Source organism: Kwoniella pini, chromosome 6, assembly GCF_000512605.2.
Source record: "Kwoniella pini CBS 10737 chromosome 6, complete sequence".
NCBI classification, from domain to species: Eukaryota; Fungi; Basidiomycota; class Tremellomycetes; order Tremellales; family Cryptococcaceae; genus Kwoniella; species Kwoniella pini.
Window position 1 is genome coordinate 96,669 of NC_091721.1, and position 12,549 is coordinate 109,217.

Here is a 12,549-nt window from a genome sequence, read left to right on the forward strand (position 1 = left end):
TTACTCGGTGCTCACGGCGTCTTTTCAACTCCAGATATACGTACTTCCGAATGCCAGCTGATCAAGTCTTTGTGATGCATGCAAGCCTAAATTACTCTTTTCTTACTCCCAAGCATCGCAAATTCTGTGAAACATGCTGAACGTGCAGCGAGGAAGCTGGTCGATGGCCCGAAGAACGCGACCCCTTCTCCTACAAGTTGATTTGATTCCATCATGCATGCCAGTGGGATCTATAAAACTTGAAAACACGTGAGATGATCCGAAGAGCAAGAGGAAGTTAAAGGCATGAGCAGTAGCAGCACAGAGTCTACGGAAAGATTGGCTTATCTATTGGCATGTGAAGATAATCTATCAACAGCTGGAATAGCTTCCCCTTCAACTTTTTCCTCTTCATTTTCGGGAACACCACTCTCTATACTGCTATCTGATCCTCCTTCAAGCTTTGACCTAGGAACATTCTGGTAGGGCAAGCCGTACTTTCGGACCAAAAGAGCTATAATCGTACAGCCTGAAATGGCTATGGCGTAAAACCCGGCTCCCATTTTATAACCGTATTTGTCTGTAATGAAGGATAAAGTAAAGTCAGCTTGTATGATATGGTCAAGCTTCCAGTCTCTTTCGATACTTTGTCTGGCAAGAAGACTCACAATGAGGCGCCTGCGAAGCGGGATACATAAGGAATGGGAAACCAGATATCCAGGCGTATCCTATACCATTGGCTAGACCAATAATCAAGGTTCTGACTTCTGCATCGGCACTACAGAGCTGCACGGGGCATCAGCAGGCTACACTCGATGTTCCATTGTGCAAGGTTGGAATACTTACTTCGCTGAACCAGGTGAGCATAAGGGCACCAGCACCAACCGCACAGTATATAAGCATGTACCCTGGGAGGTCATGTGTATGTCAGGCTTGTGTAGAAGGTCCTCCAGTACTGAGGGAGAATAATACTTACCAGCAAATTGACCATTGAATCCGATATCCCAAATTGACAGGAGGATATGACCCAACATTCCGATTCCTGCTACAATCCAGATCATAGCCAATCTAGCTTGGAAGTAATCACTCAATGCTGCTGAACCGATGGTCGCGACGATTTGTAGAGCTTGACCCCCAGTAGGTATCAAATTGACTTGATATACCGAGAATTTGTGACCAGAAGGATTACTTTTGAGGTACAAGTTGAAATAAGAGATGGCTATGAAAGCGGAGGGCAATCAGGTTCCTCTGTCATTTCGGTTCGGCGAACAATGAGAACTCGGACTTACCTTGTCCTGCTACGATACAAGGTGGGTAGCATAACATAATGATCCAAGCTGGATATTCCTTGACTGTAATTGTAGCGAGTCAGCGGAGCACCAACTGGAGACAGCCATAGATTGTTCAAGCTCACAAACAGCAACGACTTTCGCAAGAGTGAGCTTTCCCTTTGGTGCTCTGCCAATCTCCTTCATTCTCTCTTCTGCTTCTTCCAGGTGATGAGGCTTGAGCCATATAGCTCGCGAATTCTTGGGGGTATCAGGAATGACTATGTGGCAGTTATCAGTAGGAGTCCTTTGAGCCAGGCAATGGATCAAGCCACTCACGCCAGAATCCAGAACAAGCGATAGGAAGCGATATTATCTGATTTCACGGTAAATTAGTTATACTGTACAGATGATTGGGACGAGGTATCGGGATTGCTCACTCCATCAATGATGAATAACCATCTCCAGCCGGACACTATATAGAAAAAGATTAGCTGGAAAGTTGAGATATTGCAAAGGAATAGCTTACGGCCATGAGCGCCGTTTAAACCTTTGTATATAGCAGCTTGCAGATAACCTCTAAAGTTGATGTCAGCTGCAATCATTTTCTTTCAATCTGAGCGACTAACGAAAACATAGACCCAGCAGCTGATGATGCTTGTAAGAAAGCCACTCTCTTTGCAAGCTCTGCAGGCGTACTATCAGAGGAAAGTTAGTCCACTGAATGGAGTCCGGAAGAAGGGTCAAAATGAATGCTCACTACCATGAAGCCAATACACTAACGAATCCTGGGTAGGCGATAGACTCGAAAAGACCGATAAGCTATGTGAGTTCCATTGTTATTGAGGACTTTGCAGACTTTTCTGAAAGACAACGTACGAATCGCATACCCTATCAAAGAAAAAATCGTCAACAATTGTCTTCGTTTTTGCAATGAAAAGGAACTTACAAAGATCAAATTGACATTCTTAGCGGCGGCATTAATCCTAAAGCATCAGAAGAATTAGAATCTTCACAGGGACGTTTGAGCCATATCAAAGCTTACATGATCAAAATACTCCAGGCTGTGTGCGTTGAATCCAAGTCAGCAACGAGCTAACTAGGGTTCTTCAGACCGAACACTTACTGATTTCGAACATAGGTACGATAACACTTGGTCGGAATCTAGCTGTCAAGAATTGACTTGGAATCGTACCAATGGTATATCTGGCACATCAGATGGTATAGATAAGAAGAGATACACAACATTATTGAATAAAGGAATTATGACATACCCGATCGAGAAGTAAGTCCCAACCCAATTATATTGATTGCCTTTGAAGTGTAATTCCTCTTTCATACCTGAGACATAACTGCGTACATGTCTTCAGCGCAACCCATAGTAAGTTGATATGCTGCACTTACGCATTACTGTGTGCTTGTTGATCGATCTTATCAAAAAATCAGCGAAATTTCCCGTGTTGGAGGATTTTTACAATTCTACCTACATATTTCATGCCTGTATTTGTGTGTACGAATCATATCAGTGCTCAATTCTAGACTGGAAGCCAGCGATCATTGAAGACTCACAATATGAGACACAGACATAACTCATTAAAAACAAGTCCAAACGCCTAACCAAAGCTGTTCTAGTAGCCTTTTGCCCATCATTATCATCGATATTCTTATTTCTGGAAAAGAATCGCATTTTGTCGTGTTGTTCGCGCTGAATTGTACCTAGGTACTGAAAGATCTTTGTTGAACATATCTCGGTTTATCTTCTGCATCGCAATAGTATATATACATTTTATCAAATCTAAATCAGTCATAGTGGAAATTCCTGTGGTGTATAAGAAAGATGATCGACAAACTGAAATGATCACGTCAATTGTTGACAAAAGTCAAATACGGGGATAAGGGAATTCGGGAAATTCACTATGGTTATTAACGCTATTTCTGTCGACCGAGATCCTTTTTGATTGTTTTTTCTCGCCCGAAATTACATTATTGTTAATAAATGATGATTGCCGATGACGAGCTCATGCATAATTTCAACTTTATTTATTATTGTTTCCAATATTTCGGTACCTCCGAAATGGGTCATTGGATATATCAAGGTAAAACACTTTAAATGTAGGAGACATGTCAGAACTCATTACTAGTGATTATGATCATATTTTGACTCAACTTGACAAGCTTTCAACGTATACATTACAAGATGACTGTAATAGCAGCTCCTCATGAATTGGATGAACCTCTTTATCCGGCTTATATGCCAACATTGACAGACGAGATCTTCCCAGAGTGAGTGCTAAGCTTGATTAACAACCGACACAAATTACTGAATGGGCTATATTACAGGCATGAACCATTCGAACATGATGATCCAGCTTTACGAGCCGATCCTTCATTTCCTAATCTCCTGGGGCCGAAAACTATAGTGAAAAATGTGACACCTTTGTTTGGAACCGAATTAGATAATGTACAGTTGACAGAGTTATCATCAGCTGGATTGGATGAACTAGGATTATTGGTTGCTCAAAGGGGTTTTGCTGTATTTAGAAATCAGGATTGGAAAGATAGCGGATTCAAAAAGCAGCTCGATATAGCCAGGTGAGTTGTTTAGTGTGTAATACAATTTCCCGCTTGTCAACACCTCAAGCTGATCCGACCTGGTGTATAAGGCATTTTGGACCTTTACACAAGCACCCTGTTCAACCTCGACCAGCTACTGAGACGGAAATAGCCGTCATATACCAGTCAGCTGCAGAAGTTAGAAGAATGTGAGTTCACCGCAAATCAATACTGTAACGGAATCCGTGCTAATCACGCTTGGAGTACAGAAATTATTGGGGAAATAGAGTATCAGGTGTGAATTGGCATGCGGATCAAACGCACGAAAGGCAGCCACCTGCAGTGACCTTTTTCGGTGTTTTAGAAAATCAAGTGAGTATTGCCGTCAAATCTGTCATTCCTGCCTCAGCTTCAGTCCTGTATTGACAAGAATTATTGTTGTAGGGATGGTGTGGAGGTGATACCATAATGTCAGACTCTGTCCAGGCTTTCAATCATTTATCGCCAGTCATGCAAAATATGCTTATTGGACTTAGAGCAATACATTCCAGTAACGCTTTGACACTTAAAGCAAAGAAAGAGTACGTCTTTTCTTTATATTTTCTAGAAGAACGTTTTGTTGATTTTCTGTGACCATTATAGAGGTGATGCTTTACGTAGAGAAGCTGTAAATACACCTCATCCTCTGATAACGCAACATCCCGTGAGTTTCTCTTATTAAAATGATATGTGTCAACTGAGATATTCGCATTCGAGAATATAGGTCACAGGAGATAAGGTTTTATTTGTCAATGAAGTATTCACAACGTCTATAGAAGGAATGAAAGTTGAGGAATCCGATAATTTGTTGAAATTCTTGTTCGCTTACATTGCTCGTGGTGCCGATTTTCAAGCGAGAGTAAAATGGGAAGGTAAGCTAAACTTGAATTAACAAATGTAATCAGCATCAAGCTGATGAATCTTGATGATCTCACAGAGGGAACAGTAATCGTATGGGATCAAAGAAGAGCTCAACACTCTGCAACTTTAGATACACCTCATGATAAGCGGAGACATATGATTAGGATTACACCGCTTGGTGGTAAACCTATACCGGCGACTCGGGATTAGTTGTATACAGTGCATGCATTGTATGATACATATCTACATATTACCCTTGTTTTGATCGGAGAATCTGGTAACTCGGTTGCAGAATACAATAGGATGTTACCCATTACTGACATCGTTTAGGATTATGAGTTTTCAGGTAAATCGGATTTTCGAACATATCGAACATTGACAAACATCTTGACTCCTCTGTATTACATTTTTGTCAGCATGACAGCTAGTTTACACAACGGGGTATAGCTCACTCATTCGGACAAGAGGTATAAGGACCGTGAATCTATCATCCGACATTGCTCAGCCTTGACTTGACATATCAAGCAGCATGCTTGAGGTCTAACTTACCATTCCAGGTGGTCGACAACAATATTCACCGGCAGTAAACCATTTCTTTAAAGCTTTATCATATATTGAACCAGATAAAATGTAAACTTCTTCCCTATCCCATTCCGTTTTAAAGTAAGCTTTTATTCTCTCTGGACCATCCATCCCGGGTCCCTTGCTCTGAACGATAAACTCAAATAGTTGATTACTTACCAAAAATCCTCATGTACTTGAGCTGGTCCAAATTGTTCATGACCCGGATCACGTGAAACGATCTTAGTTATATCTCCAGTTTCTGGACTATTTCAAATGTAAGAACCTGTTCAGCGTCTACCGAAATGACAGGTGAGAGGAATAGAACTTGTAAGTTTGACTCACTCGTGAGCTAGAATTTGTTGTGCAAAGCCTACTTTCCTTTCCCAGGGGAAATTTTTTGTAGGTCTGAATTCTAATTCTGGTTTTGGCATTTTTCAAGTCTAAAATACGATTTTGATATGACAAGCAATACGGAGTGAAAGTGAACTGTATATAACAGATCCGAAAAGATGCATGTAGAAGATGTGTATTGCTGTAAACATATTGGATTTGCATACAATAGGATTAATTCGGGCGATACGGTTGAGAAATGTACAAATACAAGATCCCGAAGTAATTGAGATGGTGTGATCGGGTAACTGGTTGAAAATCAATCACGCCATCGATTGATAAAATAATTCATCTGGTTTATGCGATAGATAATGACCGGAACCCGAAATACATAAGGTGTAATGAATTCCTGGCCATCTCATTCATCCAGACAAGTGGATGTGCTCCATCACCTATATGCATAAGAATGGCTGATGTTGGATGGAATTAGGTACTTCCCTCAATATAAGAGGGTCTAGGATCCCATATCTGGTTCTCCCTGGATGCCAACTTAAACATAAGCGGTCTACTCAGTTGTAACATAATCACCACTTACCCATTCGACACGTTCATAAAAGAGAACATCCAAGCTTCCAAAGCTGGATCAGAGAACAAATTGTCGGTATTAGCATTAACAATATTGCCATCATTCACTTGCGATTGAGCGATTGTTAAAGACGACTCTAGCTGATCTTGAGCTCTCTCTTCTCTCTTTACGGTATTACTGATTCTTTTCAACGCATGAACGAAACTAATCGTCACCAGTCAACTCAATTTTGATTACAGATATCGTGTAGCAGTACGAGACGTAGACGTACCTCTCGTGTGATCCAGCAAAAGATCTCCTATCATTTATAGCCTCCACTAAAAGCTTAATTGTTCTTGCTCCTATTCTAGCAGCTCGTCGAACTTGAAACCGCAAGGAGCTTTGATAATTTTGGAATATTGATAAAACGTTCAGGACTAGCTCATCGTCTGAATTATTGATGGACAAATCGGATACATGCCAAGCATTCTGAACAAGGACAACTACGGCAGACTAGATGTGAAATTGACTGATTAGTGAAGCAGCTTCCTGCAAAGATATAACTTACCTGTAAATGTAGGAGAAAAAAGCTAATGTGACAGACAACCATCAGCAGGATGCTTCAGTTATTTCTTAACGCAGGACTAAGACAGACCTTCCTCTGACTAAAGGAGCGCCTAAGCGGTATAATTCCAATGCAGCTAGCATCAACCCTCGAGCAGCTTCTTCAACAGCTTTTCTCAAGGCTACTTGGGTGGAGGATTGATCATCTGGCCGGATGACTATGGGAATTATGAGCATCTTGGTTACATCACAATAAATGATCACACTCACAAGGTCGATGAAATCGCATCCTTCTGACATGTAGATTATAAACCGATATGAGTTTTGACCATGTCCTTTGTCTATTCTCGTGTAAATCAATTTGACCTAAAGCATAGCGATTATGCACTTGCCTAATAGTTTGTTATTAGTTGAATCATCATACGGGAGCACGTATAAACTCACATCAGCCTATGATCGATATCAAGTAGTTTCTCATTACGTGGGATTTTCTCTCCTTTAACCAGATCTAACCATTCTCTTTGCATTCTTGCTGATTCATATCTGAGTATATCAATTGCAGTCTCTGTCAATGATGGTACTGGTCGAGGAACATCTTCAGTATCAAATCTTAGGTGTTCATCATTATAATTGCCGGGAAGTCCACAAGTCACTGCGACGTGTTCAGACTGTCAGCATTTCATTCACAATTGTTCTTGTATTGGTCAAAATTTCAACTTACCATCTTTTAAATTCATAAATGGTCTATGGCGATGTTGAAGTAAATCCAAAGTCAAGGCATTGTAAAATAGTCGTAGTACTATTTCCCGTTTGAGCATGGAAGGCTGTTGAGGAAACGAAGGATCGGGTAAAGGCATTTTTATAGGATCATCCGATAATGTATGTATACCCAATTCTTGGCACATTCTCATTGATGTTATGCAGTACATCCCAATTCTTTCCACACAATCTGGTGCAGCGTTGAACAAGAGGTATGTTCCTATAAGGGATAATGCCTATCATGTGAAGTTGAGTGAGCCTTGATCGTTAGATACTACAGAGTCTGGATAGAGTTTGATAGTGACAATTACCTGAATGGACCTTATTCGAGCTTTTCCTAACCAATCTCCACACTCCAAACATGATTGAGCAGCACGACAATATTTGTCAGGCAGACCAGCTAATTCGGTGGCATTGAAGAACATTCCTGTAATATCATCTACTTCGTCAAAGGAATTGGCAGCGAGGGTCAAGACCTTGATTCGATTTTTTTGGAGTATTAGCTTATTTCGTTAAATGTTTGATGTGTACTTACGGCGAATAGATTTGCGAGCCATAATGGATCCACCTGATTTAATTGTCCTCTATCAAACAATATTCCAAAAGCTTCGTATTCTTCCAAAAAAGATTGGCGATGCAATACTATAAAAGACGAGAGGAGATAAGCATCATTATTCAAGTTGTGTGATTAAGCCTGAGAAAGAATAATAATCTTACTATGCCAATGCCAAGCTACATTTGAAAAATATCTAGCTACTAAACAATGTAAAGCTTCTTTTTGTTTTGGTAATAAATTTAAAATATTTTCATATAATCCTTTATGAGTAAAAATACAATTTTGATAAGTTAATCTTTCAATTACACCTTCAGAAATTGGTGAAATATCTCTTCCATTTCCTTCATTATTTAGTGTTGATATATTCCATTTAGCTGACATTGCTCCAGCAGCTAAAAATCATATTATCAATATTTTCATTTTTTTTAAAAAAAAACATAATGTTTATAAAATAATATGGTATGAATAACTTACTTAAATAATCTTCCATATCTTTAACTGCACTTTCTGTATAATTATTATCATTTCTATTTGTAAATTCTCTTCCAGACCATGATATCCATGAACCTTCTCTTTCAACAATTATTCCATCTACATTTGAATTATCTAGATTATCTAGTCTGATGGAAGATCCCTCATTAAGTTGATCATGCTTTCGTTTTGTATTTTTCGTTATAATTGGCGAATTAGAAGGTGAACGAGTGATATCTCTAGAATTTGATTGAAAAGATTGACGATTATATGATTTTTCAGAATTAGGAGGTGTTTGTGGAAATGTACATTCTGATGATTTTTGTCGATTTTTACATGATGAACATGGATTATTTCGATCACATTTAACCTTACTAATTTAATATTTTTAGTAATTAGAAAGTACAAAGAAAATGGAGATGTTAATTATGAACTACTCACCGTCGAATACATTCTGTACATGATAGAAAAGGTCTATGACGAGTTATTTTTTTATTAGTACGGATAAGTTTGGAAGATGTTATACCTTCATTTTCTGACATGCCGCCGTGATTTCTCTTTTTAATACTGATGAATATGGAGTCAGGCTTTGTTTAAGATGATTTATGCCTTCATTCACATGTTGAATGTTGGTTGTTTGAACCATTCTTTCACATTTGAATTTGAGCTTGGGGAGAAGCTCGATTGAAGCGCTTAGAAGTGCGATGATAACATCAACAATAAGAGTAATCATTTGAAATTATCAAATATCCCGGATATAACCGAATATCTTCTTCGCAACCTGTTCTTTTTGGTCCATGCTTTATGCTTTGGACCTTGACATCACATTCATGAAATAATTCCTGGTATGAATCGTATGGCATGTAAATCAGACTCAGTATTCACAACGTCATATGTGCATATACAAAGAAGTGAATTCAAGAAGTGAATTTTTGTGCGACTCGAACGTATAAACAACGTAGCATTTCCAAATGCTGTTCTACTGTATATGAAGTTGCTATTCATTCCTCCTCAGGACCTCTTGATTCTGATGACCATTCCCTCCTCACCTCTAGAGATGGGTTGATGATAACATTCACATGAAAGACCAAAATCTATGAAACAATGGGGGGAAAAAATGCTAATAATTCTATTTTTAATGGTATTTATTGATGACTTCGTTCGTCGAGTGATCTAATCGTACGATTTATTATATGACCAATCTTCTCGATCGTCCGCCAGAAGACGAGAATACCTAGATACATCATTATGAGATCAGCTTATATATTCTTTGAGACATATTGAAGGAAAGCTTAAAACGGAAACGGGTATTAGACGACTTACTCAAGCATTAATCTGAACATGTAAGCTTGCATATCTTCCCATCTCCAATGCTCTTCGCCAAACTTCTTCCCTTGTTCCGCTATTTGTTGAGCCAAATCATCATGTCCTCCAACTCTACCGTCTGGTGGTCCAGCGAAGAATGACATGATATCGTATAGATCAGAATAATCGATCTTACATGGCTACAACAAAAGAGTCACATGTCAGCTTCCCATAACTATATGCGGTAAATTCTCATGCTGACTTACAATGTAATGTACCCAAGGTGTCATCCAGTCTGTCATCCATTCTGGATATATTGTAGCTTTTACCACTACACTACCTGACATTACCAGACGGTGGAATCGAGATGACCATCCGTTTCCGTCGATGTCGAAGACGTCTGCGCGTTGGGGAGATCAGCATATCAAATTCGCAGGTCAATTTTGTGGGGGAGGCGAAGATGGGGACTCTGAAGGGCGGTCATAGTGAATAGAAAAGCTCACATTTGTATTTGGCCGCATCTTCAGGTCTTACTCTCTCCTTGAACTCAATTTGCTCTGCCATTTCATCACAAGTTCCATCTTCCTTCTTACATTGATGTGGACCACCCGTAAGACCAATATCCATATATGCTGAATTAAGCCTTGAAACAGACCAAGATTCTTTATCCCAATCTTTTCCTCTTTTTACCCAAACATCTTTTAATCCTTTAGTTTCTTGAGTCATAAGTGCTAAACGCGGTCTATGAGATTGATGCCATGTATAATCTTTTCTTTTACTATAAGAATCTCCAGTTGTACTTCCTCTCCAAAATAATTTCGATATTGATTTTTGTTCCCATGGCACATATTTTTTTCTTCCTTCAACTGAAGTGAAATTATCATACGCTTCTAATGGAGTTGTTAAGAATTCAGGATTACGAACGAATTTTGATAATTGGAATATAGGTCTAAGTACAGTTTCTCGGCAGAAATCGAATGAAAGGGATCCATGAAGTTTGAGTAAAGAAGGATTGTAACAGAAATCATATGTTTGTAAAGGATCAGCAATGAAGGATGATTCTAAGGAATAGATTTTCATTATTAGTAATTCGTTGTATCACACATCTCAGTTTTGCCCAGCCGAAAGCACCGTAGGACACGTTTGGGATATCACGATATCGATTGCAAGATAGAAATGCTCACCTCCATCGGTTGACGGGTTAAACTCATCCAATGGTAGACCGTCTCTCACAGCTATACCCCTTTGCCATCCTGGACTATTTTCAGGACAAGCCGAGACTAATCCTTTGACAGGTTTTCTGCCTTCTCTCTTTTCCAAGACTTTCAACTCGTCTTCACTAAGATAACTTCCAGCTTTGATGGCTGCAAATGCTGCTTGTTTTTGGTCATCACCCAATATCCAGGAACCTAAATCATGATCCGATAAGGTAAAGGTGAGTTCTTTCGGTAAGTACTGAGCTATAGGCTCAAGTAATTGGAAAAGGAGTCTAGGTCTAGCAGAATGAGCTCGTTGGCCGAATAACGATGATGGGCCATCAGGGGAAAGCGTTATATGCCTTGATACAACAATATCAGCTGGGCAGATCATGAACGAGACAAAATCAGCTTACGCTACATGCTGTGTCTCTGTTAGTTCGTTGACTCTCTTGTTGAACATCATTGGAGATAAAGCGAAGAATGGTTCAACATCTCGGAAAATTTGATCATACTACAATTTTATCCTATAAGCTTGATTTGTGATGCGCTGAAATAGCATGACTAACTCACATCATCAACTATTTTCACTTGGTTCCTCTTGCAGAATTGCCACCATTGATCAAATCCTTTCGGTGGTGCTCTACCATATCTTCGACGATATTCAGTCACAGCCTGAGGAAGAGTTTTAGATTGTCTAATTCAAATAAATAACATATCAGCTTAATTTGAATAAGATTATTCCATAAGCTAACATACCTATCTAATAAATCCGTCCATTTCTTTTCACCTTGCTTCATTAATTCAATAATTGGATGATTATCTACTAATGCTCTTAACCTCTTTTGATCTTTCTTTTTCAATCCACCTTTTTTCAATAAAGCATGTATCTTTTCCCAACCTCTAACATATCCATCCTTTGTATATTCCAATCCTTGAGGTAAAGTTGGATCTGAATCACTCAACCATTGATTAAGTGCTTTTTGTTGATTTCTTACTTTATCCAAAGCTACTCCGCTTAATGAAGAATCTGATGAATCCAAATCTAAATCATCAAAATCCAAATCGTATTTTGGTCCCGGTGAGAAAACGAAGAATGATACGAAAAGTAGACCGATAATACCTAGTATGATTGTGGATCTTGTCACCCTCAGCCTAGGCATGTTGGGCTATTTTGAACAATATTTTGGGTATATGAAAGTGAAAAGAAGGGTATTAATAGGAATAAGGTATGAATGTTTTGTTGAGAAGGACGGGAAGAAGGCGCGTATAACCTTTTAACTTTATCTTTACGGAAGTGGAAAAAGAAAACGCGTAAACCACGTGGTCAAAATATCCCTACCATGTTTGATATAATCATTTTTCAGCTATCTTATCAGTTATTCATCGGACTAGTGAATCACCCCTGACTGAATATCAAATGACGAAGTGGTGGAATTATGCATTCACGAGAATTCCTTGTTTATCTAGCATATTACGAACCCTTAGATGTCTTTGGTGATAGGTCTGGACTATCATCTAATCGTCTAATCTGTATGC

General features: G+C 39.0%; 5 protein-coding genes across 5 annotated transcripts; 1 reads left to right on the forward strand and 4 right to left on the reverse strand.

Annotated features, from left to right (window-relative positions):
- Window positions 1–323: 323 nt before the first annotated feature.
- On the reverse strand, window positions 324–2,934 carry I206_104504 (uncharacterized protein; the record flags this gene model as incomplete). Its single annotated transcript, XM_019153800.1, has 19 exons — window positions 324–559; window positions 648–765; window positions 826–887; window positions 956–1,198; window positions 1,269–1,331; window positions 1,394–1,528; window positions 1,587–1,623; window positions 1,688–1,722; window positions 1,777–1,826; window positions 1,877–1,945; window positions 2,008–2,069; window positions 2,127–2,138; window positions 2,197–2,233; window positions 2,293–2,311; window positions 2,374–2,453; window positions 2,522–2,599; window positions 2,652–2,677; window positions 2,735–2,745; window positions 2,817–2,934. The coding sequence occupies 19 exons, from the start codon at window positions 2,932–2,934 to the stop codon at window positions 324–326; spliced, it is 1,491 nt and encodes a 496-aa protein (XP_019012540.1).
- A 510-nt stretch (window positions 2,935–3,444) lies between these two features.
- Window positions 3,445–4,910, forward strand: I206_104505 (uncharacterized protein; the record flags this gene model as incomplete). The annotated part of the gene is made up of 8 exons (XM_019153801.1): window positions 3,445–3,530; window positions 3,588–3,839; window positions 3,911–4,009; window positions 4,070–4,172; window positions 4,245–4,381; window positions 4,443–4,503; window positions 4,564–4,711; window positions 4,777–4,910. The coding sequence occupies 8 exons, from the start codon at window positions 3,445–3,447 to the stop codon at window positions 4,908–4,910; spliced, it is 1,020 nt and encodes a 339-aa protein (XP_019012541.1).
- Window positions 4,911–5,032: 122 nt separating this feature from the next.
- I206_104506 (uncharacterized protein) lies at window positions 5,033–5,695 on the reverse strand (the record flags this gene model as incomplete). The annotated part of the gene is made up of 5 exons (XM_019153802.1): window positions 5,033–5,096; window positions 5,153–5,184; window positions 5,250–5,343; window positions 5,442–5,528; window positions 5,607–5,695. 5 exons carry the CDS (start codon window positions 5,693–5,695, stop codon window positions 5,033–5,035), a joined length of 366 nt encoding a protein of 121 aa, XP_019012542.1.
- Window positions 5,696–6,080: 385 nt separating this feature from the next.
- Window positions 6,081–9,051, reverse strand: I206_104507 (uncharacterized protein; the record flags this gene model as incomplete). Its single annotated transcript, XM_019153803.1, has 13 exons — window positions 6,081–6,132; window positions 6,190–6,384; window positions 6,452–6,672; window positions 6,728–6,749; window positions 6,815–6,941; window positions 6,994–7,115; window positions 7,168–7,375; window positions 7,445–7,718; window positions 7,794–7,958; window positions 8,018–8,124; window positions 8,200–8,430; window positions 8,513–8,883; window positions 8,951–9,051. 13 exons carry the CDS (start codon window positions 9,049–9,051, stop codon window positions 6,081–6,083), a joined length of 2,196 nt encoding a protein of 731 aa, XP_019012543.1.
- Window positions 9,052–9,682: 631 nt separating this feature from the next.
- I206_104508 (uncharacterized protein) lies at window positions 9,683–12,173 on the reverse strand (the record flags this gene model as incomplete). The annotated part of the gene is made up of 8 exons (XM_019153804.1): window positions 9,683–9,743; window positions 9,833–10,014; window positions 10,081–10,214; window positions 10,318–10,875; window positions 10,999–11,372; window positions 11,427–11,524; window positions 11,584–11,707; window positions 11,770–12,173. The coding sequence occupies 8 exons, from the start codon at window positions 12,171–12,173 to the stop codon at window positions 9,683–9,685; spliced, it is 1,935 nt and encodes a 644-aa protein (XP_019012544.1).
- Window positions 12,174–12,549: the final 376 nt, after the last annotated feature.